This window comes from Melanotaenia boesemani, chromosome 15 (genome assembly GCF_017639745.1).
Source record: "Melanotaenia boesemani isolate fMelBoe1 chromosome 15, fMelBoe1.pri, whole genome shotgun sequence".
NCBI lineage: Eukaryota > Metazoa > Chordata > Actinopteri > Atheriniformes > Melanotaeniidae > Melanotaenia > Melanotaenia boesemani.
This window is the reverse complement of record NC_055696.1, coordinates 17942702-17970002: the sequence shown is the minus strand read 5'-3', so window position 1 is coordinate 17970002 and position 27301 is coordinate 17942702. Positions and strand designations below refer to the sequence as shown.

General features: G+C 36.9%; 1 protein-coding gene across 1 annotated transcript in view; it reads left to right on the top strand.

Moving 5' to 3' along the window:
• The window catches only part of fstl4 (follistatin-like 4), a 214365-nt gene that overhangs the window by 137142 nt on the left and 49922 nt on the right, over positions 1-27301 (top strand). Inside the window, exon 6 of the mRNA XM_042009266.1 lies at positions 3233-3353. Within this exon, the coding sequence (XP_041865200.1) occupies positions 3233-3353 (121 nt within the window). The remainder of the gene's footprint in view (positions 1-3232; positions 3354-27301) is intronic.

Sequence of the window (27301 nt, the reverse complement as noted above, 5' to 3'; positions counted from 1 at the left end):
ATGTGTGATGTTTTGGTAAGGTGTCCTGTTAAAGTGCTTCATAATAATTCAAACAACAATCCACTTTTCCAGCATGAAGAGTCTTTTGACAGAGATAGACTAGCTCTGAGAGGCATTTATATGCATGACTGCTATGTTTTAGTGAAAAAGCGAGCAGATACTGAACAGAGGCTAATTCTTAAACTATCATCTATTCAATGATGGTTTTCCCAAAAACATGCACAGTGTGGTAGTGGCAAACAATGGAGGAGAACTGGAGTTTCTTCCCAGGGTAATATCTCAGAATTTAAACAGTAGCAAGTATTGGCAAGATGAAACATGACATACGACACGAAATAAGATTAAATCAGCATTAATGGTTCACAAAGACAAAAACAAACAGAACAAAAACAAGCAGAACATAAAACAAAACAAAACAAACCAAAAAAACAATATCTAGTTAGAAAAGCTTCTAAAAAGAAGGAACTTAAAATGTTGATGTTTTAGGATTACAGAATGACTGATTTAAGGAACATCTTCAATAAATGATTTTGTGTGACAAATCAGTAACTGAATTCTGCATTTCTGCTGCAGCTGTAACATTCATACACTCTAAGAAAATAAAGTACCTAATTGTACCTTTTAGGGGTACAAAGGATTTCCATTGGGTCTGTAATTTATATATATATATATATATATATATATATACTATGTATGTATATATTAGGAGTGGGAGTCAACTAAAAAAACAAATTAATTTATGGCTTTATAGTTAATTAATCTCGATTAATCACATTTTTGCCCCAAAAAGATATTTTATTGAAATGTATTTTAGTGGGCGACTGAATCAGAGAGTGTACTGATGCTGCATAGGACCGAAGCTGTTAAATGCTATTGGACGGGGGAGGGGCCTGAGTCAGCGTCACTGCTCATTGAGAAGAGTAAATGTTACGCGTTTTCACGGCAGTCTCCAAAGTCTCCAATATCACCAAAAAAAGTCTCTAGGTTTGTTGCTACTCACTTTTTTTTTTTAAAAAGTATTACCTGTTTACTTTTTTCATTAACAGGTAATCTAACTAATTACTCTTTCCGTTGTTACCATTACTGAGGATAAAATGTTACTGGCAGCACATTACTATTGTAAGATGAGATTCTTTTTTGTTTATGGGTGAACAGAAATTTCACATCTGTTCAGACTATATTGTGCTTCTGCTACAGTGAAGAGGAGGCGAAGTGATATGGCTGGAATTGGATAACACTGTGTAGAAAAGTTTGTAGTGATGTGCTGGGACCAGGTGCAAGCTAAGTGGGTCCGCACCATTTGTTGCAGAGTTTTTTATTCCATTTAAACTGGGTGATTAGCCGAGGCATCAGCTGGATGACCCACTCATACCTGACAGCGTGATTGGCGAAAACGCTCCTTTTCACCACATGAGTGGAACAAACAGATCAGAGTCAGTTTTCTGATAAACTTGATACCTGATAAACAATGTTGATGTTTGACCTTTTTTATTCAGATAATTTTGTATTAATATGATTTCTCAAACAACTTCTACTGATTTTATCATCTTTTTCAGCTGCTCTAAGCAGCAAAGTTCTGTTCCGATCCAGCTAATTGTCCTGTGTTAATTGAAAGACCTCCAATGGACAATGTTGCACTTTGACGATTACAACCTCAGCCAGTCAGTGTGCAGCCACACAAACCACCAGAAGACGCAGCAACGGCAAGTGTAGAGAAAACAGAGGAAGAGTTTAAATCTGGAACCACAGACATCACTTTCCCCTCACAGAGCTGAAAGACAAGTAGGTTCATGATAACCAGAAAAAAACGTATTTTTTCATGGTGGCTGTAAACAGTTAGATTCAGGCTTAAGCTCCTGAAGAGGAGACAGAGACGCGACTCCCAGCAGCCTGAGATTAGTGTCTATGATTTTTCTCTTAGCAATTTATTCCTTTAGGTTTCACTTTCAATCATTAGTTATATTCTGTTTTATTATGAATAAATGAACATACAGATGAATCTGAAACTATTAGGAGTAGTTACTTTCCCGAGTAATAAATTGCTTTTATAATGCTGTAACTCCATTACTAACACCGTTACTTTTTGCAAGAAGTAACAAGTAACTATACAGAGGAGCTCTATTTGGGGAAATATGCAAATGCACCTTTCCTTTCTGACTCTAATTCAGTACATATAGTTACTTTGAGGACAAGTTGTGAGCCCTACTGGGTACAAAAATCCAAACTGTACCCTAGTGGACAGAATTATTTATTTATTTATTTATTCATTCATTCATTCTCCCAGAAGGTTAGAGTAAGAGATTTCATTTGACATATTTCATGTATTTTAATTTACATCTTTGTAGCTCTGTTGTACACAATTACAGAAGCATGCAGTCCAGCTGGGTAGAATACACACAGTTAAGTAAAATATTAACTATTTAAGAAGAATAGCAGGGGGACCGACATAGTTTTTATATTATAAAACATATTATTAAAAAGTCAAATTTTAGACAGATCTGACACAAGAAATTTAATTTAGTTTTTACAGCTTTCTCTGAAATATAATTGGATTTTTTTTTCAGATGCACAGTTGTCAAAGAGGTTACAATTCAGATGTTAACAAGCATAATTACACACACTTATTTAACTCACTTCTCATGTACACTGTTTGAGCTACAGTTAATAAAAAAAAAGCACTTTTTTTCATTTGTATCTCATTTCATTTTCTGGTTGGATTAAGGCAGCATACTTCTGAGGATCCAGCCAACTTGAAAATTACACTTTGGCCTTTTGGATAAACTTAGCCTAATTCATTTACTTGTAACCAAGAGGAGTAATTTATTCAAGATGTTTTCAGTACTCACATGAGGCAATTTCATTTAGAAGAGTGAAAGGCACATTTAACTTAAAATGTTAAGTATATTAAGGCAAGTGATTTATATAAATTATAAACAATATTATATATGTCAAATGCTAAGTGTAGAATTGTTCTTAAATGGAAGAATCTGTTGTTCTGCCAGAGCTCTATTTAATTGTACATTATATTTAGTTAAAAAAAACACAAGACTCCCTTATTATACTGAATGTGCATTTCACTGCAGATCACCTAAAAAAAAAAAAAGCTAACCGATACCAACAGACCAACCAAAGGATGTAGAGACGGTAGCTACGGTATCTCACTTTCCGTCCTCCTCTCCACACTGATGTGTTATAAAATTAGAAATGTATTCTGTGTGTTTGTGGGTTTTAGATTTCAATGAAAGAGCATCTGGAAGACAGTCTGTTGGAGTGCACCATGCAAGATCTGTTGCGTTACGACGACTATAACAATGACGGACACCTCAGCCTACATGAGTTCTACACGGCTTTCCGTAAGTTTTAATTCACCTCTTCTCATTAGTGTTCTGTTTCGTCAATGGCAGTTTTTTTTATTTTTTCTCACCATTTTCCTTTAATAAACAAACACGAAAACTATCTTAGATGATGGTACTGTTCTGTAAAGTATTCTTTCTATAATGAGCCAAAATCTGACGTGTAAAATTGTGGACTGTTTCTCTAAATATATGTAGAATTGCTGACACCTGTCAGCTTGATCTGTCCAAAATATATTTCTGCACCTTTTCGTAACCAAAATAACTTTGATATAGCCGACAAACACTGATACACTCATACACTGAAAACCCAAATTACTGTTGCAAACTTTCTAAACCTGGTGACATCTAATCCTCTCCACTGTAGCCATGAGGAGAGACATGTTTTAGTCACAGAAAATATGATAACTGCACATTGGCCCGAGTTACTAGTGTCAGCTTTGATTATAGCATCTGGAACAACTAAAATAACCTGTGAGGTTTATGCTAAATGGCGCTTAAGGGCCTATAGGCAGGCTGCACTTTATTAAGACCAATAATCACAGTTCCGTTCCTACTGTTATTCAAGCATTAGCATCAAAATTGAGAAGGTTCCTCTCACTTGCCTCCTACTTTTTTGTCCTTCACATGTTGCCATGACTGGCAGTCCAATACCTGAGGACCAAATTCAACCAGGCAATAAAGTCGGTCCAAATCTATCAATGCAGCAGTTAGTAATGGCAGCTGGCCATTTCCAATGCTTTATTTTTCATCCTGTAGAGGTCTATTAAGCCTCACCAGTAATTCAGCCTCCTAATGACTGGTTTTAATGGGAACCTTCCCACTATTATTCAGTTTCTCTGGTTTCACCCTCCAGATGGGCAGTGGGCAGACATTGCATGGTATTTATCTACCTACAGATTTGCCAGTGGGGCTTTAAGCTGAGTTTGTCAATGCATTTTATGTTTGACAAGCAGCCGAAGAGGTAGGTTGGGACCAATAACAAGCTATTGATCTGATGACGCTCAAGGTTAACTGTTGGACTGCAGAAAGGCAACACCAAGAGGGACCAATTATGTTTGAGTGGCACATCTGGTGTTCTGGATAATGTTGATGGCGCTGAATTGTGTGCCTTAGCATAACTCTGTGTGTGTGTCCTGGGATGCAGTCCGTGCTCTCTCTAGCGAGTGGTCTGGGAAACAAAGCAGCCAGGAATCACAGGTGTGCTTAGCAGGGTGGAAATTCACAATATGGATATAGCCTTGGAAAGGAGAATATCAATAATGAACCTAAATGTGATGTTTCTCCCTGGTTGGTCTTTTTCTTTCAAGCCAAATGCCTGATTCCAGCTGAACATCTGAAGCTTTGGCTTTGGGGATCCTTTAACTTAAAGCACTAGTGTAAAAAGCATACTCAGCAGTCCCTCTTTAGTTTTCACATTTCCTCTCTGTTCATGCTATCTTTCTGTTCTGTAGCTTTGATGTAAGAATCACAACCATTTTCCCAAGAGGACTGTTCATCCCACAGTTCCTAAACTTTTTTTTGTGTTGCTTAAAAATACTTTTGCTTTCTTGTCCTTAAACACTGAAACTTTGACAAACACATACCTTTACAGAGCTCTCTTCTGTTGCCACCTAATTTTATATATATATATTTCAAATTGAATATAAGGTCATATGGTGAGACATTTCTCCTGATTGCATTCCTATTGATCCACCCCTCTTATTCCACGCTTTACAAACCCTGCTTGTTGTATTTTCTGACTTTTTCTTTTAATCATTTTACTCGACTGCCTCTTTGTCACTTCTGTTGAGTGGATTCCACTTCAGCACCTCATTCTTTCTTCAAGAGTGAGGGTTTGAGCTGAATTACAAACATGTTTTTTTAGGGATTACAGGCAATTAATGGAAGACAGCAATCACATTTACATTTGTATGTCAAACATTCAGAATAAGCTCTGATCCTATCAATCACAGAGACAGGAGAAGAACTTTTAATCCCCTAAAGAACTGATTTCATAAGAATGCATGCATATATTATTATTATGTGGTTTTTAATACAAATTACTGGAAAGACTTGTGGTACAGATCTGCTGATACAGAATTAAGTTGTGTTTTTTTTCTTCTTTAATAAACATCTCATCCTCCAGGACCATCAACGTCTGTCAAGACTATCAAAAGCAACTGTGATGGGATATTTTGCTTCATGAATTGCTTAAACAACTAATGAATTATTACTGATTTCTGTCAGTCAACTCGCTTGTGATTCAGCATTAAACCAACTTTTGCACGATTGCTAGTTTTGCAGTTTACACCAATAATTAATAGTTGTTTTTTATTGTTTTTTGTGTTTTTTTTTTTTGGTTTTGTTTTGTTTTTCTCCTTTTCTATAAAGCCAGAAGAAAGAACGACTTTTTGTTTTGTGCGACTGAATAACAATGTCCTGTTTGCCGTGGAGTGCATTGCAAAGCAGAGATAACAACGTAATGGCTTTAAATCAGCTCCATGGTGTCCTGTCTGTTTGCAGTTTCACAGGATTGTGTTCACAAACATTTATTACAGTGTCAACATTGTGTGGAAGAGGATGCCTTGTACATGTGCCCTTTGTATTGGAATTAGAGCCACTGCAATTATAACCTAGTAAATGTGCAGGAATTGGCCTCACGGACTGCCCACTGATGCCGGATCACATTAACTGTTCAGTAAGAGGCAGCAGTGCATTAGCATTAGAGCTGATAAGTGAGCAGGCTTATTCAGGGATATCTGCAGCCTACAGATATACTACATATGGTCACAGAAGGTCATAGCTCCCCTGTGCATCCATGATTATAAAGATGCCCTTTAGAAATACACAGACTGCGTGCATTCTATGCATTATATATGGTGAGTGAGCTTTTGTAACACACAGTCTGAGATATCTGTACTAGATATGAGAATACTGGCTTCTCTGCTGTGTCTGGTGCTCAGCATGATTTGTGTCAACAATGCGTTTTGTAAGGCAGCAAGGTAGGAAACAGCAAGCAACTCTACAGGATGAAATCTCAGCAGCATTCAAAAACTTTTAATTTAATGTTGTGGTGTTATGCTGTTATCATATGAGGAAATCCAGAAAGACATTAATTGCAATATAAACTTGAAAAAATTGTCATACACCACAGTACGTCCAGCCAGTGAGATATTATGTTGCAGGTAAATTTATGCCATGCAGGTGTCATGTCATAGCAACTATCAGGCTAAATGATCTAACAGACTGGTCTCCTCCCCATTTATTTACAGAGCCTTTATAGTTTTCTGCTACAGAGGCAGTTACGCTTGTCAAACCAGGAAACCGTAAGGGAGCTTCGCAACACATCAGGATCTACACACACCACAGCAATAACTGGCTGAGAAATTCAGCATCTTACTAAGGGATTTTGGCCAAATGTAAAGACAAAACTCAAAGAGGGAACTCGAGTTAACCTGCTGGCATGTTGCTTTCATAAACGTTGGTCATGATAGTGAGGGAGGAAAATTCAAGAAAAAAAAAGACAAACAGAAAAAAGTAGCATGGTAACAGCTGAGAGAGAGAATAAGAAGTGAACATGAGAAGAAAGAGTTTGTCTTTATTATGTTCCTCTTAATTTTTAATTTTTTATTTTTGCTGTTATTTGTTTGTTTGCTGATGCTGCCTCCAACAAAGAATGTGAACGTTACACATCCAGAATGAGCATCCGAGTTAATTCCTAATCGTTATTCTCCTTTTACCAAATTTTATGTATAATAGAAAATTATTAAATGATTTTGATAGAATGGACATTTGAGTCAAGGTTGCAGATTTGTGCTGTAACCATACTTTGTATTTCAGCTAACTTATTGTCAAAGAGAAGTGCAGCGAGCCCATGGTTTCATTTTCTATTAACTGCGGCAGCAAAAAGCTGGGGAGTTTCTAATTAGGACCAGGCTGGTTTTCCATCTTCACATTCTCCATCCATCTTTTTCACATGTGCAGCTCTTCAAGTCTTAAGCTTAATCTCTACTGTGAGTATTTGTTTTCCATGACTCCTGTTAAGAGTGGAATTATATGGAAATCCTCAGCTGCACTGGCTGTGCCACTCAGCAATTCTTACTAATTAATCAAGAGAGTTAAGTAGAAATGGAGAGAGTGGTAGAGTGGGAGAGATGGATGGGATGTAATGGAGGTGGAAGAAAGAGGGCTTTCAATAGGGTGAAGTGGGAACCCAGAAGGAAATTAGAGGTGCAGTAAAGAAGGGAAAGGCATCTCTTCTTTCTAGAAAGGGAAAGTCTGGTAGAAAAATGAATGAAAATGAATTTGAGGAAAGATGTAGTTGTAATTTGTCACCAGGTGAGAAAGTTTTTTAGTTTTATTGAATGATGAGATGTTTTTGAATCCATGTGTTTAAAGCGTCTGGAATACTTTCAGGGGAGGACGTGGGAATATTTTATTAAGTTTTATGTTATTTAACCATAAAGTTGTTTTTTTTTTTGTTTACTGCACAATTTCAGGAATGGAAATTAATGATAAGATGACTCAAAACAAACTCAATGGATTTCAGCTGCATTGTGCCATGACCCCTGCCTGCTTAGAAATGCTTTGTAAGTAGCAGCCTATTAAAATGAAGGAGTGGCTTCTCAGCTTTAATTAAAAATTACATATCTGGCCTATAAACCAGTAGAATAGTTCATTTTTCTCAAGGTTATGAGATAAAACTCTATTTAACACATTCATTTGCATTTTAATAATTAAATGTCAATAGAGGACATGTGACTATCAAGAAGTAACAAGGACATCACTGTGTTTTAAAAAGTAGTGCAATAAAAAAAAAGAAAGAACAGAAAAGAAAAAAGGTGAACAGCCTTCCACATGTGGTTTTAGTCATGTTTAGAGGAACCAGCAGGTCAGAATAGACAACCAGAAGCATTCAGAGAGTGCCGTATGGTCACTCACCTGAGAAAATCCCCAAAAGGGCCAAAGCCCTCCCAGTGCCCCCTATTGAACCAGATCCAGAATATGAACGTGATCCGGGTCAACAATGTTTGATTATAACTTCTACCATGATGTCAACTATTTATTTATTTATTTATTTATATAGTTTGTTTGTTTGTAATGGGGAAATTATCTATATAATAGTAAAGAATCCTTAAAAAAATCTGGAACCAGACAGTGATCTAGATCACCCCCCCAAAGTGTAATCACTTGTTCCTTTATTCCAATTCTCACATTTCCTGAAAATATTATTAAAATTCATCCATAACTTTCTAAGTTGCAGTGTCGGAGACAGACTGACTGACTGACAGACAAACGAACGCCACTGAAAACATAACCTTTGCCTTGGTGGAGGTAATAACAGCAGGGAAATATTCTGTAATGCTGCATGAAAAGGACACAGCCTGGGTTAGCAATGAGTCAACAACAGGGAAAATACTCACATTCGCACAAGTTACCATGAGCTTTACATCCACTGCTGCAACACCAAGTCCATTTAACAATTATATCACATTATATCACAGCAGTATAATTAACATTGGGTGATACAATATGGCTAATAACTGTGTTTGCAGAAGAGGTTAAACTACCTTGTTTTGCCAATGCTGCCATTATATTGTTGTAGAAAAAGAGGCATCCATGAGTTTAAAAAAAGGGTTTTATTCAATATTCCTTTTGCTGTCTATGCTTTCACATTTTTCTAATCAGTTTTTTTTTTTGTTGTTTTATTTTTTGTTGTTGTTGTTTGTTTTTTTGAAGACCGACTCTTTGCAAATACCAAAAAACCATGACCCAGTGCAGCATGTTACAATGTTGTCCATCTTTGTTGTTTGTTCCTCGGCTGAAGGAGGTCTCTGTGTTGGCTCCATCTCCCTGAACTGGACTAAGTGGTATAGAAAATGTTCTCCCTTGACAATCTACAGCCATTAAATCAGTTTTGTCTTTAACTGTGTTGTTCAAGAGTTGAACAGTTTTCACTCTTTCCACCACAGTTTATTCCAGACGTTTTGATCACAAAATTAGATTACCAGGAATAATATGGACTACTCCACCAAACTGCACATGCACAAAAATGAACAAATCACTGAGGTATGGCCGACTTAAGTAGCTTTTTGTTTTCTCATATGTTTTAAAGAGATTTTGATGATCCAGTCGTATTTTTCTTCTGACTTTATCAAGCACATACTTTATTTTAATTGTAGAGTCAAAGCATCCCCTCTCAGGGGTTGGGATCCCCAGGTTGGAAATCACTGACTGTCCCTCTGTTTTTTTTTTTTTTTTTTTTTTTTTTTTGGTTGGCATGTTTTTATTATTTTACAGAATATTTTAAGAATATTTTGCCTTTAGAAAGCCATGGGGACCAAGTAAGTCAAATTTACAATTATGAAGCAAAAGTGGAAATTGTGGCTTTTTTAACTGTTGGGCGCTAATACCTTTTGACTTGCTCAGAAAGGTGGATTGTTTTTCTTACTTGTACAAGTAGCAGAGAGCTGTAGCCTCTCAGGCAAACCAGGCAATGGGCCACTCAGACCTGCGACTGACTCAAGTAACCTCATGCTTGTCTGATTAGGTCAGCACAAGCAGCCAGCAAAACAGTGCTTCACTTCGCAGCAAAGGTAACTTTGGCTAAATTTGTGTGTTGCCTCAACAAATGTTTAAGTAAAAACATAAAGAAGCAGAGGTGGAATCTACATGATGACTTTTTTTTTTTTTTAAACAAGGTAGATCCTGAGAGATAAATCACATAGCACATGGTCCATTAGCAAATGGATACAGATGGACACACTAATGAAATTCTTTGATAAGATACACACAACAATTAAAAAGTGCTACTGACCCCAGACATGGTCCAGCCAAGGGATGAATAAGGTCAAACAAGGATGCATTCAATGTTATTACAAATACCATTTGGTATTATGAAGTTTGTTTGTTAATTTATTAATGGCCCACTTGCAGCCCAATGATTAATGCTTCCCAGCCAGGTGGTTTGGGACTCCTGGTCTCCACTACAGCAAATTAAACAAAACAAAAAAAAAAAAAAAAAATGGAACAAATTAGTAGCCCACAAGGAAATGTTTCGATTTTATTGCTTTGGTATAATTAAGTGTTAATTTTAAATGTTGTTCTAATTTCACTTGTATTCTTCATATTTTATAGAATGTGACATATGTTATTCTACATGGAAACTAAATATTTCTTAAAGTTAAAACTGTTCCCAACAAAGAACTGCATTAGTTTAACCAGTGACATGTTGCAAATGTTGCCTTAATATAAATATATGATCTTATTTTGTGTTAATTCAATTTGTACTAAAGAATGTTAAAACAATGTATAACTGAAACACTGTGTGACTGATGTCAACTGATTCTCCTTCTAGTAATCGTGGTCATTGATCTGATTGTGTTCAGAGCACCCTCATTCAATTTTACCAAAGTAACTTCTTAAGAAGTGTTAAACTTAGAGGAGCAACCATTTATTTGTGTTACTTTGTGTTACTGAGTCCAAACTATAAGGACATGATTGCCATATATACAGTATAAGGTGTGGAATTAAAGTGTTAAAATTATGGTTTTCTTATTTCTAAGGAGGAAGATTGTTTTCAGACAATGTGCATTATCTCTGTATCTGTAGAGACTAAAGACGTTTTCAGATCTGTTTCCATGTTGTTTTGCACATACAAAGAAGCTGTAAGTGAGTCCCGATGGTTAGGAAAGAGATAATATCTCTGTGTTGCTGCCCAGCAGCCACTGACAGGGTTTGATCTTTTATGTTACTCTAGTTTGTCTTTAATCTGCACAAATGATCTTGCTGAGATCCGATCACTCTTACAAGGAGAGTCTGTTGTTCTCTGACAGCCGAGTGGGTGAGAGATCTCCTGCTAAGCTGTCAACCGCAGTGGCTTTGAAGTCGAGTTTCCTCTGAAACCTGCCACAAAACATCACTTGCACCTTTTCCTCTCTTTTTCTTGTTCTGTTCTCCATGTTGTCCTTGTTCCTAATCTGTATTTTCTCCGTGTTTACTTATTTTTCTCCTTTTCTTTTCTTTTCTTTTCTTTTCTTTTCCATGCACACTCTCCTTCATCTTGTTTCCGATGCCTCATTACCGCTCAGTGGACCTTAACAGCTAATTGCCAGTGTGTATAAGAGGTTTTGGTGCCTTCTTAGTGCCGTCTTTATTCCTGGGTAATTACCTTCTGTCCACTAGCAGCAGAAGCAGGTAAGGGACCTTAAAGGCTTTGATCCAACTTTTTACATGCTGTATTAAGCAATACTTTTTAGGCAAAATTATGCATCTAAGATTGTAGTTGTTTCCTGTGTTTCATGTGATCTTTGGTTGGTTTATTCTGCCACAGCTTCTCTTGGAGCTTCTCCTAATGTTATCCAAACTAATCACTGTAAATACTAATATGTAAAATACAGGGAAGATACTTTTTTGACTAGGAAACAACCCTGACCCTGAGCTTTCTTTTGTGTAGCAGAGCCTTTTCTTCTTTAATTTAACTGCATCATGCTGAAACGCATTTACCTAATAACCACCTTGTGGCTATTAAGGCTGCATAATTATGATTATGGCTGTTTGTACATCCATGCTGTGCTGCATTCACATTAATGTTCAAACCTTTCTGCAAAAATAAATGTTGACCTCCTTATTCACCTAAATTTAATGTGTCTTAAAAAAAGGAAAAGAAAGAAAGAAAGAACAACAAACAAGCAACTCAAAACTATCCACCATTATCTTGACAGGTTAGAACACAGGATGATGCACCTTAGTGATACTGTGAGGTAAATGTGCATTTTTGACTAGCTACAAGTTTAAGTTGCTGAACTCCACATTAAAGGCAAATGCAACTCACTATCCGGGTGCTAACAGCATGTCTTGTGACAGTTTGTTGTAACCACTCCGTAACAAAGGAGGGTGCTAGGGCATATTTATGATTTCCTCCTCAAGAAGTAAGGTTTTCAGAATTTAAAAGGACCCACTGAAGTTCCATTGGCCTCAAAGCCTCAAAGGCCTCAAATTGCTTTGGAGCAAGCAATAAATAAATAAATAAATAAATAAACTGCCAAGTTGTCTGGTCAAAGCAAAGGCACAAAACCCAGTCAACAGTGCTATCTGCTTTACAAGAAGTCCATGTGAACCAGCAGGAAGGTTTCAATATAAAACAGGTCAGCCAAGTTAATTTCAGTTTTATTCTTGTAAATTACTTGCACACATTTCAGTTGTAATTGCACAGATGTTGTAAAATTGTAAAATTCATATTTGTGTGTGAAGGTGTACCTACTGTAGAGTTGCTGAAGCCTCCAATGTCAAAATGCAGAAAAACTAATATAGACTAGATAGCTCTCATTTATCTACTTCATGTCGTATTGGCAAAAAAATGGCAGTTATAGTCTTTTCATATCTTCTCTTATGGCATTATAAAAGGAAAATATCAAAGATTTAAATGAAATGTTATAACGGTAATATGGTAATGGTAATTCCTGCTACTAAGTGGCAAAACTATGTCAGATAAAAATGAATAATCAAAATGATAAATAATAATGGATATTTTTTAGTCTGGTTTGTGAGCAATTATAACACAATCTCCAGGTCATATTTATGAAGGCTGTATTTGCTGGATTGTGTTTGATTGGTGGACCACCCATTTTACATACCATGACAATCATGCTCAGTTAACAACAGTGGACCAAAATAATGGTTATTATGATTTATTAAGCAAATGTTCCTCAAATAAAAGCTACCCTCTGGTATGCTGCCATTTTGTTCATTTATTTATTTATTTATTTACATTATTATCGCACATATTTAAATGTATTTAACAAACAGACTTTGTTTACTACTAAATCATTAGAGATCACCTCTCAGGTTGTGTGATGTTGTGATTCTCCTCGTTCTCCTCCTCGATTTTTGAATAAAAAAGACAAGTTGTTGCAGAAAGTTGGAAAAGCTCATTAACTAATGAACGCTATTCACTTGTTTGACATTATGTAAGTCAAAGGTTCAAAAACACATTCAGCTACTATTTGTTTTTAGTTTAGATGCTCTAATGAACAGACCACCTGCCATATCAGTCAAACTTCCAGGATGTAATACTGAGAGACAAATGCAATACAGTGGCTGAAATGCAATAGATATTCATGACTAGGTTTTAATTAGTGCAGAATAACATAAAAATATCAATAACACTATTTTCAGTTACTAATAATGAGACTTTTCTCATCATGAGGGCCTTTTAAAGCCGTCCTCATCCCACTACCATTTTGTACAATTCTGCCTTTGCAATTTCTTACAAGGGACAAAACATCTACTTTGATTCTGCTAATGTGACTTCATCCAACCACTGAATATTTGTTATATCCTTGTGCTCTATTCAAATGTTCCAGAAAATATTGATAAAATTAGCCCCTTTCCCATGGCTCTGATGTAATTTCCATCCCTTCATGAAGAAACTTGTATTAGACACTAGCAAGTTACTCTTTATATTACAGACACCAGGCAGTGTTATGGAAATGAAGCATGTAATATATCTCCCTCTATCTGGAGTCATGTGGCAAGCAGCCAATTAATTTTTTAGTCTGCCTAATCACCTCACAAATGCAGGCACTCATGGACTCGCTTATGCACACATAAACATGCACCTCACATATGCTGAGATGCACACAAATGCTCCAGTAACACCTCACAGCCACTGGTCACCTTGCAGTATTCTCACTACAACAGCTAAAGATGCCCTGCAGGTTGCCATGGCAACTGTGGCTGTCTGTTTAATCTCAGAATCATTTATTTAGTGCAACACTTCCTCGATGCAGCTAATTCCCCATGGTGCATGAGGGGAAGAAAGCAGAGAAACATAAAGCTGGAGGTACAGTAAAGCAGGCAATTCAAATCCTGCACACGATCAACAATTAAGGATTAAAGACGTGTGTGGTTTGAGATACAAGACTATATTATGCCTGAGAGTAAACACATTGGCAGACAGGTGGACATCGTATATGCGGGTGGAAACTGTAACAGAGATGAGCCAAGGGAATGTCAACAATGTAACATGACAGGACAGTGTGTGTTGATCCGCCTTAAAAAGCAAACACTGACTTACTGTGTGGACCTAAACAAAGGAATATGAGTGACATTCTTGAAGGATAAATTGAGTCAGTAAGCCATGTGTTTGTTTTATGAAATTACAAATAAGCAAAATTAAATCCAAGGCACTGTGAAGCACTCATCAGTAAAACACTTAACTGAAATATCAATGCTTTGTAAACATCTGCGAGATTCATTCTGTGTTGTCAATAGTTCTTCATCCAAGTGAAATCACTAAAAACTCCTTATCCATACCTATAAGTATTATGATCGTTTCTGTGCTCAGCATCCCACTCTGATGCCCCAATCTTATTCTCCAAACAGATCATTTATATAGCACAGTCTCTACAAAACCCAAAATACAGTACCTCCTTAGGGCTCCTGGGTTAAGGATGTTTGCCGTATAATCACGGCATCCTGCTGGGGCTCATGTCATGTATTGTCACCTCAAGTCTTTTCTATCAAAATATAGCCAAATGCATCCCAAATACTTTGAAAAATAGTATTATATATTCATCTTGCTTTTCAACATTTAGAGGAGATCAGTGCCACTATCATGTCATAGTGTTTGCTGTGAAGTTGGAACTGTGAACGGATTAGGCTACTTTATAATTAAGGCTGGAGGAGGAAGAAACAGATGGCTTGGCAACGGCTAAGTATAATAAATGAAAAATTATATTTAAAAAATCCTGCAACAACAAAAGCTCACTTATGAACATCTTTTTTAACATGTTCACAATTACGAATGTAGAAACAACAGACTTCACACCCAGTGAATGAAAGCGATATTTTTCTGTGGAAACGATAGAAATTTTATCAGTAGTAGTTGTTTTAAAATACAAAAATCTGCTACCGCACACCAGCCAAACCTGAAGACAGCAATTCAAACCCACCCAACAAGAAAACATAAATACACAGACTTGTTTGTGAAGGTACTGGCTGTTCTCGTTTCTGTAGTTGCATGGCCAGATACAACAATACATCAGAATTTGCATAGCAGAAAAATAAACTGAGCCTAAAAAATATATGTTAAAGCTTTGGATTCAACAAAACAAACAAATATAATGTAAGATGATTCATGAAATGACTTGCTTAACTCACTTTCTCGCCTGGACTTCAGCTTTTTTACACTGTCGGGATGTTTGAAATTTTGATATGCTCCGTGAGGGTATGTTAAAAGTAATCTTAAGAAATGTTATGAATAAATAAATCCACAGATAAGAGGAAAATGGAATGGAAAAAAATAAGTAGGTTAACACCAGAGATGGATGATGTATACGTCTGTAAGGTTTGCAGACAAATTTTACCATTTAAAAATCACATTAATTAAATCAGACGTGCAGCTGAATTTACCTTTGTGCTGCTTGAAAATGAAAGATAATAAGCCACAAGCAAACTGCAGCTTCAAACTGAATCTTAATTTTTCTCTTACTTATATTGAATCATTATGTAGTAAAATTTTAGATAAAATGGTGAATTTTCTCACAAACATGGTAGCTGTGGCTCTGGAAGTACAGAGGCTCACCAACTAATCTGGGGGGTGGTCCTATTTCCAGGTGTAGATTAAGAGGTATAGTGGCTATCGTTGCAGGTTTTGTTCCAAGATTACATACTGAGCAACACAGTTTTCTACAATGTGTATACGGATGAATGTGGATACATGTAGAATTAAGATCAAATCCAAAGGGTCCACTAAATCAGAGGTTCCCAACCTGGGGTCCCCTGAGAGCACAGGGGGTTCCCGAGGCTTTGACTATTCAGAGCCATTGTGATTATAAATTAAGACCATGTCCACACAGAGGTGAGTTGAACTGTGTCAGCTCATTAACTTTTTAAACCAGATCCCAAAGTGTAATGATGGTCATCAGCATCTGCTATAACATATTTTTTACCCATGTATGCTTAGTCAAAAAAATAGCAACTTATAAGGCTACAACTTCTGCAGCCAATCAATCTTCATCCATGTACGAGGGTTTAGTGAGGTTAGTGAGCAGACAGAGCTACAGTAGTGGAGCACTTCACATCTATCCTGGTAACCTTGAATTTTCCTGCAACCTTTAATTACTAAAACGTGTCTGAGAAATGCCAGAGCAGACGATTTGCCCTATCAGAAAAAAAAAATAAATAAAATAAAGGCTGATAATGTTAATTTAAAGGTGCAAAAAGCAACATCGTTTCACCACAAGTTTGCTGTTGACAAAACAGTGGATCATGAGCCACACCTCCCTCTACCGCTTCCCCCCACCCCCAACTCGCCTTGTTTGCGAACAGATGTGCAGAATGCAAACACACTGAGCAAAACAATATTGACATTTTGTGGAACATGTCAAAATAACTTAAAACGTTTATGTTGTTACTTAATGTCCAGGAGAAGAGCTAGCTCCGAGTCAGATTGTAGCTTCTTTAGCTCTTACAGAGCTCTCCATGTTGGAAATACCAGGCCGATGTTAATCCAGGTTATGTCGCTTTCTTTATCCGACAACAACCAGGGACTATTGTTTTTTTAAAGGTGATGTCAGACCCTGGTCATCCGCAGGTGAACAGGTGAATGTTTTATTGCGCTCTCTGCCATTTCCCTTTGAAAATATGAGCTACCATTGCTCGCTTACCATAGCCTTTTATAGGAAGGGGCCGTGTGTTCAGAGAGGAGAGAGGAAGCAGTGATTCACATGAAAGGTGTGGTCGGACCGGCTGGTAAACACAGGGCTTGAAATCAACACAGAGAGTTGGTGTGTGAAGTCATGCTATACTCCAGATTAAACTGCATCTCTAGTTCTTTACATTATACCAGTTTTTAATTCCCTCAATCTAAAAATGATTAATTTCCACTTATTTCCCCTTTAACTTTGGCTTCATCAAAGGACAGGACTCAGCCAGATTACGTCTTTGGTGAGAATCTAACTAATGAAAGCATAAAACCAAGCATGGTTTCAGCACGGGGTAGGACAGGGGGTCCATGGCTTTTTAGTATTTGCATGAAGGGGGTCCTCAAGGAAAATAGGTTGGGAACCACTGTGCTAAATGAACAGTTTTCAGCTAATGGATTCATTGGTATAAGAGAAGGTTGATTTTATTTTATTTTATTTATTTATTTATTTTTAAGAAAAGCACTGGATGTGTGATGTGTGAAAGTAACTGGCAGTCAAACTTTAGAAAATAGAGTGTGAGCTAAGTACAGACCATTTAACTTTTTTATTTGCAAAGTCTAAATCAAATATCTAAATCCCAGCATGATGTTTGTGATGAGGACAAGCAAAGAGAGGAGTTACATTAGTGCCTGTTTTCTTAAACATGGTGTGCATCTCCACCACTCACATTTGTTGAATAGTCCTTGGCTTTTAAGTGGAGGTAATGTTGCAATGGGGAAAATATTCATATTAAGATCTCATAGAACATTGAAGGCATCACTTAGGGATCATTATGATGTGACTTCTCGTCACTGACAGTCTGTTCTACCAGACACTTAATATCATTTATAATTACACATACTGAGTAATCTCATTCAGCACTGCCCTTGCTTGACAGAATCCCTCCTCTGTCTATCCGTCTTTCATTTCCACCTCTTTAATTTCGTTATGTCTCTAATTAGCCATAGAGATGTAAATCCATGCTTTGCAGGTCCACAAGGGGCTTTGGTGTGACCCGTTACCTCCACTGACATCCATTTTCTAGTCCCCTCATCTCTTTGCGACTTTGCTACTTCTATTTTTTCCTCTTTTCCTTTTGTTTGCAACCAATGGGTCCCGAGGGCAGCAAGTGTTCCAGCACACCATAATTCACAGGCAGCAGCCTTCAGGCTGTTTGTGGCACAGCATGTGGTCTGCTTTTATCTCTCTCCTCTTAACTCCTCTCTGGTGAGGAAATAATTCATTATCATGCCTCCTTCTTCAATTTCAAACAAGCGAGCATCCATATGAGTGTGTGTCTGCTTGGAAAGGAGTTCTCTTTTTCCTTTTTTCTGTTTTTACTCCTCTCATCTCTACAACTGCATCACCTCCAGCATCCGCCTTCATCAGCTTTAAAAATCTCCTTTCAAAACAAAGCAGAAGCAAAAAAAAAGAAAGGGTAAAGTAAAAGATTTTTTTTTACTTACAAGAATAGGAATATAGAAGCAGATTTGTAGAGTAGTAGACAACCAAACAAGGTAGAGTGCAACTACATACACCATCATGGTTTGATAACCTCATGTTTTTGTGTGCCCTGCTGTGTGAGAAAGTAAGAAATATTATCCAAAAGATGCATTTAGAGGGAGTGTTGTTTTCTTTGGGCAAACATCTGTTCTGTTTAAATCATCAGGAAGTTGGTCCAGATGGCGTGCTTATAGTGATAAGGTTGCATTTTAATGGAAACACTCTCTTCTTGTGGAGCTGAACAGAGGCCAGCATCGACATCACTAAGCTGCACTCCACAAACAGGACAACAAACACTCTGATCTTAAAAATGGATGAAAGAGAGTAGAACCGGTTAAAGTAAGGGGAAAAAGAAAGTACAAATAACATGATATGGTTTCCAGCTTATTCACATGTAGCCGAATCAGACGCACACATCCAAAACCCAAACATTTATAGTTCCTCCATATTGAAAAGGCTGACAGGGACCACACTTACCGTAAAAAAAATTCTGCTAACCAAGTTATTGGTCCGTTACTTGTTATTATTTGGGGGGAGGTGACAATTTCAGAGGGAGACTAAAAATGTCAAAAAGTGACAAGCACTGAAAGGTGGCGTGATTTAGAAAACTATGATGCAGGATTATGTATGCTCACATGTCAAGGTCTAGAAGAGTACAGTGGTATAAAGCTATACAACATGTAAAGGCATGATTGAGGCAACTCGAACATCATTCCTAAATAGAGGAAACATAAAGTTAAATTTGATTGGTGGGTTCAGTTGATATTACTTGTTTTTTTAGACTCTTGTTACTTTCAGTTTGGTTAAATTTAATATAAAAAAATAAAAAATAAAAAACACTCCTTATGGCCCTTTCCCACTAACACCTGCTTAACCCAGCCAGACAGCGCTCCTCCCGAATTGTAGGTGTTCCCATCAGGATTTCCCTGGGGCGAGTAGATACATTATTGGCACCTACTCTGTCGGGGTTCTGAAGGTGTGGAGCAAGGCCGAAAATTGGGACTGTCGAGATAGCAGGCCACTATTAGCCAGAATTTGACATCATGGGATAAGTCATGACAGCGACTCCCAACCCCGCCATCTTGCCACGACTGTGGATAACAACACTGGCAGCAGCTGCAGCAGAGACGGAGTTTAAAAAACAATCACCATGGTCTGACACAGAGGTAAAGACCTTCTTGTGCTCATTAGCCATCACTCACAAGGTTGACGTCTTCCATTGTTGTTACGTGTGTGTTGCAAACAAATGACTTCACAATATTTACTACCTGCAATGCTAAGACGACCCCGCCCACACTGAACATGGCCTCAGTTGCTCTATTGTAATGTGAACCATTGAAACCAGGGTGGTGTGGTGTACAGTAGGGCTAAGTGGGTACTAGTGGGAAAGGGCTGTTAGGTACATTTAGGCAACAAAACTCTTGGTGAGTAAAAATGGTTTGGGCAGGCCGACCCCAACCAGAAAATAAATATCTGACAAGAATTCTGTTCTTAGCTAAATAACTGACTCTGTGGCCTTTTGATATACTGACCAGTGTGTGTTTTTACGTTATTGCATAGGGTGGGACTTGACTCGCCGGTAACTCACTAGTATCACAGAGATGCATGAAATGAACATGACTCCTACATACCGTATAGTTGATGGAGGACATGATTATTGGTTTCCACAGTACTGGCACTTAATTTAACACATTTACATGCTTCCAGCATGTAATTTGGTGTTCAAAGTTTTGTTGATTTCACATGTCTATGACGCCAATGTGGACCAGGGGCAAAAAAGCAAAAAAAAAATACTTATAGAAAAAAAAAAATGTTTTAAAATAGTAGGGGGCAGCAGTGAGAATGAGGGGTAGAAATGGTTACAAAGAACAGAGGAATGTGGTGGGGAAAAAAATAACCAGGAAAGGTAAAAGAAAGATTGAATGTGAAACCTTTAGTGGTACTGTATAAGATTTTTTTTTTTTTTTTTTTTTTTTTTTTGCACGTATTCAGTGAGACAGAAACAACGTGAAAACAAATTCAGTCATCCTCCATCTTCACCCCAGAAATAAGAAGTGTCAAGCTGAATTCAAGTTCAGTGACTAACAGTGAAAATTTATGTCAGCAGCTGACTTTCTACTTTTGGTATTTGGGTTATTTTTAAATTTTTCCCCTCAACGGGCAAACAGGCCGGCTCTGTCACATTATTACTTGGTATCCAGATTCAGTAAAGGAAGCCAGTTTAATGTGAGTGCATATGGAACCCTATATATATATATATATATATATATACAGTATATACACATATATATATATATATATATATATACATACAAACAGAGGAGCTACATCTAATGCCTCAGCAGCAGTTTCTGGTCTGAGCAGAAAAAGCAAAACACAACAAATGTGACCAACCAGTGTCTTTTTAGACATATCATAATATCTTTTATATCTACTTTAGTATTTGATGTATTGTCTTCACAGAGCTGTTTCGTCTTTGTGCACTATCACAACCTCCTGGGATCTATAAGAAGCCTGGTTTGCTCACCTCAAACCAGCCAATGTTTTGTAGCGTTTAAAAAGAAATATGGAAATGGAAACCTAGCTTATGTATTTCAGTTTGACACAGGAGCTGAGTTGTGATGGTTTCTGCCTCCCTGTCACTTGCTGCGTGTTTGTTTAGCTCATTAAGGAGTGCTATGCGAAATGAACTTTGGATGACACAAATGTGAGAAATGGGAAGAAAGTGTGAAGTGCATATATATTGTCAAAGTTGTGAGCCACATTTAAGTAGCCATCTCCAATAAAGCTTTATAAATTATTTGTAGTGCTTTTCTGTATACTATCAGAGAAGAAAAAGCGTATTTAGAAGAACTTATAGCATATGCACAATTATTTTTTTTTATATAAAAAATGTTATTTACTTAAGGTTTGTTATACAAAAAAAAAAAGTTGGTTGCAATCACATATTTCTCTTCACTCACAGCCAAGTATTTTGACAAAGAGACCAACACTAAAAAAAATTAAGTTTAAACAGCAGCACTTCAGACAAATGCTAAAATACTAAAAGGTAAAAGTAACACTTTTCTGACCTTGTGTGGTTCAGTGAAGAGCAACTCTGAACCACACAAGCCTTTCCTTAAATAAAATAAAACATTACAGTACTCCTGTTTAACACTCATAGATGTCAATATCATTTAATGTTTTTCAAAGGATCTCTGAAGCCAGAGGTTTTTCTTTAGTCGACCTTTAAAGTTCAACTTTGACACTTTATGGAAGCTGAAACAAACATTTTGATTGTAGGGGCAGAGAGAGAGAGAAAGAGAAAGAGAGGGGGTGGGGCATAGATGATGGGGGAGCAGGTAATCCCCAATCTCCAAAGTTTTTATTCTCAGGGGAACTTCTCATTCTCTGCAGCACAGAGAGTTAGTACACAGTATCTCCCACGGCTGCGAGCTCCCCTTCAACCCAGTCTTCTGAAACAACATTTGCTGTGCTGGCTTGAGGGTTAGAGTTTCTTCTTCTTGTTTTCCCTGGCAAAATCCCACTCAGAAGCAACATGCATGTGGAATGCCTTGATGAGGTGATGTACTACACATAAAACACTAGAAAGGAATGCAAAATCTTTTGAGCTTGATGCTTTGATGTCTGGATAGAGTAGAGATATGATTCTACACAGTTTACAGGGCCTAAACCTGCTGCAAGATAAAAATACAAGCATGTCACAACATCCCAGCTCACTTAGTAATTTAAGTGAGTAAATGAAATGTAACCAAAACAGAATTCATGAAGTAAATGTCTTCAGTTGATTCTTTGTAACTTGCAAATGTCTGTGTACTTCCACACTGAAAATCTATAACAAATCTGGATTGATCCAAAGGTATTGATCCAAACATACCCCTAATTGTTTGCATTTCATCACAGACTACAATAACAAAATTTTTCTCTTTAACTATTTGTATTCTACGCCTTATTCCAACATCAGTTTGCAGCATATGCCTTTGGTCACCTGCATGGTTAATGTGACAGGCAGTGTGCACAGAGATTAGCATACTGTCTTCTGTAAACACACACAGGCCACTTGAGGTCAGATTCTTGCTGAAAAAGGTCCTCTTGGGGAATCATACCCGTGTCATTCTCATTGCACGCAGAATCTTTAACCCTGTGGCAGCTCTGCTGCCTATATATAATTCGATCAATGCACACGCATGAATTTAGCCTGAAACTTTCATAGTTATTTGCAAAACTACTGTCATGCTTGGAGAATCCATAATAATTTATTAACGTTGTGCTTGCAGACCATAGGCAAACTTTATTTTCTATAATTTATTAGATGGCACAGAGAGAGACGGAGCGTTTAAGGGGGAAATTATGTAGCAATTAATCAACTTCATCAATTCATCAGCAGCTTTATAAAAGGCATGTTAGTGGTTATAATGGAGCAATGTTGTGCTGATTCATTAGCCCACTTTTACATAGTTTACTTGATGAAACCAGTCTAACCAAGAAAACTGAAGCTTTGTTTAAAAGGGAGAATTTTTGATTAAAGATTTGTAGTTTATGAAATGAGAAAACAGTTTGAAGTCTTTTTGGATTGAAGTTAACTTATAAATGAAGAACAGATCTCTTTTAATATTCATTTGATTCCAGTTCATCTTTTTTATGGCCATCCAGTCTGTTGAGCAGCCCCCAAGTCTCCAGGCAAAGAATAACAAAAATTCTGTTGCTAGAGCATCTTTGCTATTGGACTGCAGATAGAAAGACAAAATAAACAAGATGGTTAATCTATACAGAGATTTTAATAAACACTTGTAATTGTTTAGTCAAGAAAAAAAATCTTAAGTTACATTTAAACCAAAGAAAAACAAAATGCTAGATTCCTGAAACTGGAAAACATGCAAGAAACATGCCAGTATTTTAAACTCAGTTTAAATCATGTTTTATTGCTGCTTGGATTATTCTTAAATGTTTTTTTTTTCTTCCACATAATTAAAATAGTTACTTCTGCAACAGCATTTTTGAGAAATACACCACAAGACTTTATATGTACTGCTCAACCTTAACTATAACGCTGTAATGTGAAGTGTGACCTTTGCTGACAATAAGTCAAATGGCATAAATTAAGTTTCTCAGCTTGAGAATGGAGATCTCAAATTAAAGAAAGCTTGTTTCAGCCAACATGTAGGAAAGATGCTGTGCCCTTAAAAAAATGATAGTGAGAAGAGTGAAAGAATCAAACGCCAGAAAACAGTTCTCCCATTCATTCGTCTGTAATAAGTAAGTATTTTTAAACTTTCCAGAACAATGAATAATCAATGCATATAATGCAACAATGCATTCTATAGCAGCACAATTTAAAAAATTGTCATACTTTTTTTTTTAATACATGATCTTTTTAGCCCTGTAAGTCAATAATGTCTTTATCTACATCAAACCGTTTCAACAGGGAATACCGTACATGCACCATAATATTCCTACACTCTTTAGTAGACTTCTTCCAGTACAAAAACATAAAATGAACTTTATGATGTGAAATAATTACCAATGAACCAAACTGTGTGAACCCTGGCAGACCATGAGGTCTCCAGCAGCTAGCTTGCGCACCGATCAAGTTAGCTAAACACAGACTGACAACATAAAAACATAAAACACAAATTTTCCTGGAACATGCAGTGAATTACACAGAGCATGAGGCTACAAATAACACATTAGCTGTTTTTCATGGAGGATAATTACCTTAAAAATGGTGATAACGGGAAGAGTAAAAGAATGAAACAGCGGCACGCAGTTCTCCCGTTCACTCATCTGTAATTAGTGAGGGGAAAAGGGTGTGACTCCCCCTACTGGAGTTCTGAGGAAACATCATGGATCAACCTTAGCAAAACATACAGGAGCCTCTGCCGTCTCCCTCCAATGCATAAAAAGTAAAGTAGACAAAGCAGCGCAGGAATCCAAAATATGAAAATTGCAAGAATGTATAAAAGTGAACCTCTAGATAATACTTGCCACACTGAGTCCATACTAAGCAGAAAGATTCTAATAAAAGAAAAATCTAAGTTGTCATTCACTAATGACATTCTCTGAATTGGTAGCAGCTCAGTCGTTAATGGTGATTAATGATGATGGATTAAAGTGAACATATTTGATTCTTTTAAAAAAGTAATGGAATAGTTACTTTTCTTAGAAATTAATTACTTTTATAATGCTGTAACACTGATACTAAAGCTGTTACTTTTTGCAAGAAGTAACTAGTAACTATAATTAATTACTTTCTTAAAGTAAAGTGCCCAACACTGTGAATGACACACAGGTTGTCATGACTTAACACTTGTGTTAGATGCTATTTAACAGAGAATACAAACAATATAATGGCAGGCCAGACATTCACATTGGAAAGAAACATACTTGAAAAATAGTAAAAGTTCAAATTTGACTCCATTCAAAGCAGACCCCCTTTTTTCTGCGTTGCATTTCTAACGTAGGTACACTTTGTTTTTCATGTTGACAACATTTGAACCTTCACCATTTCTCACCTAAATTACTCCGTCAAAACAGATCAGTGGGGCATGATTCAGCCTTGCATTTTACTGACTTTTATTGCAGTAAAAATAGCCCCTTGTCACTTGATTAAAAGTCATTTTTCTTAATATAGAAAATTTATTTTGAGAACATCTAACTTATACCAGCAGTATTGTGACCATTAATCAAAAGCTTGTCAAAGGCTTTAAAAAACTGCAATGACAGCAGATACATGAGACGGAAATGCTGTGTTTTGTCTTCACCAAGGGAGCTGGAGCAGGAATATAAATGCAATGATGTAGAATTGGGAAACGAGAGCTGTCAAATGATTAATTTGGCTAAATGAATTAGGCTTTTTCGTATTAGAAGTTATAACAAAGTCTCAGGAGGTGTAACAGTGGGCAGTCTACTGGAAATATACTACACTGGTGGGTAAATCCAACTTGGGTAATTCAAATGAAATTTAAGCTTTTCTCCACTTAGAATTATGAAACACTGCAAGGCATTAAATGGATTGAAAACAGATAATTTTGATCTTGAATACAACACTTTTCTTGTGTTTTACACATAGATGGTGTTGCCTTAACAAAGGAATCTGCATTTCATTGAAATTGTGTTTGCTTAATTAGCTTCTAAGAGGCAACTTAGTTTATGTTATCTTGTATGAAGGCAGCTTAGTGAAACTGATTTAAAGTGTGTACCATATGCAATAGCGTAATTACAGAAAAGTGTTTCCAATTTACATCATGGTCAAACAGCATGAATTTTAACTGAATATTATGATATTGTGACTGTGCATTGTCAGGAATCTGCTGATACAACACATTTTACGGTACAGGTCCTATAACTCAATATTGTGATACTGCCAAAAAGGAGAAATAGTGAAACTGTCCTTGTAGGAAGAATAAAGCATTGTATGCATAAAATCCTAATAAAGAAAATTTACTGTTTTACTGCAATCAAAGAAGTGGGATCTGCATTTGCATTTATCACGGTCACTGTAACCTCCACTATCATGTCAGCCCGTAGCCCATAGGGATAACATTGCCCATCTCAATGAGAAATAAGCAATTAAATACATGAAATGACATAACATCAATTTAGGAGATAGTTTTATCTATGGAGATTTGGAAAGGAGGAACACAATCTGGGCTCTAGATGTTGGGGTTCAGATTCTTACTCAAGAATGTTCCAAAGTAGTCTAGGAAGTGGGGGGGGGGGTTAGGTGCTGTCTTATAGATATGCACAGTTCTGTGGCCCTCAAAGTCCACAGAGCTGAGACATTTCAGCATCCAGATTTCCACCTTCCTATAAAACATGGATATAGCATTGGAAGTCTGGGTTCAGCATGAGTTCAGTAAGAAGAGAAGCTGAAGGTTAGCTGGGCTTGCTGTGACCCATAATCTAATTGGGGTTGTTGCAGCCACAACACAAAGCACTAATCACTGTATAACAAAGTTTGTTTTCTGTGTTGGCTTTTGTTTGGGTTTTTGATGTGAGTCTTATCAGGTTCTGTGGATGTCATATGTAGTTCTGCTGCATGTAATTTCCAGTCTTGGTTTGTAGGTTTTGAAATGAATCCGTACAATTGGACATAAGGCAAGGGAAGATTGTTTTTTATAGCATATTTCATGTAAGAGACAATTCAAAGTGCTTTACATAAAACATTGGAAGCATTACAGTGGGGTGCTGAGAGGCATTAAAAAGTATGTACCACTCTATCAAAAGTTTGGACACAATTTTTCATTAAACTCAACTCAAAATTCTGTTTAAGTTTTTGAGTTGGTACAAAGCTGCCTTGGTGACAGGAGTGATTCCTGGGGGACTCCACAAGCCATGGCCGCTTGCTCAGATTCATAGTTGCCAACCATAACACGATAACTCCGGCCTTCTAAATACGATACCATACCAACTTTATTTATTAAGCACTTTAAAACAACCACAGCTGAAACAAAGTGCAAATAAGAAATAAAATCAATACCTTAAAATAGTATCTTAACTGAGGACTGCTGCAGAAAGGGCCACCCAGTTATTCAGTCTGTGCAACAGCATTCTGTGATCTACGGTATCAAACGCAGCAATGAGATCCAGCAGAACCAGCACTGAAACTTGAACAGAATCAGTATTCAACCTAATGTCATTAACACACTGACCAGAGCTGTTTCAGTGCTGTGATGAGGTCGGAAGCCGGACTTAATTTATCAAGATTTCTACTTTCATTTAAAAAGTTGTCAAGCTGGTTAAATACAACTTTTTTCTATTATCCTAGATATCAAA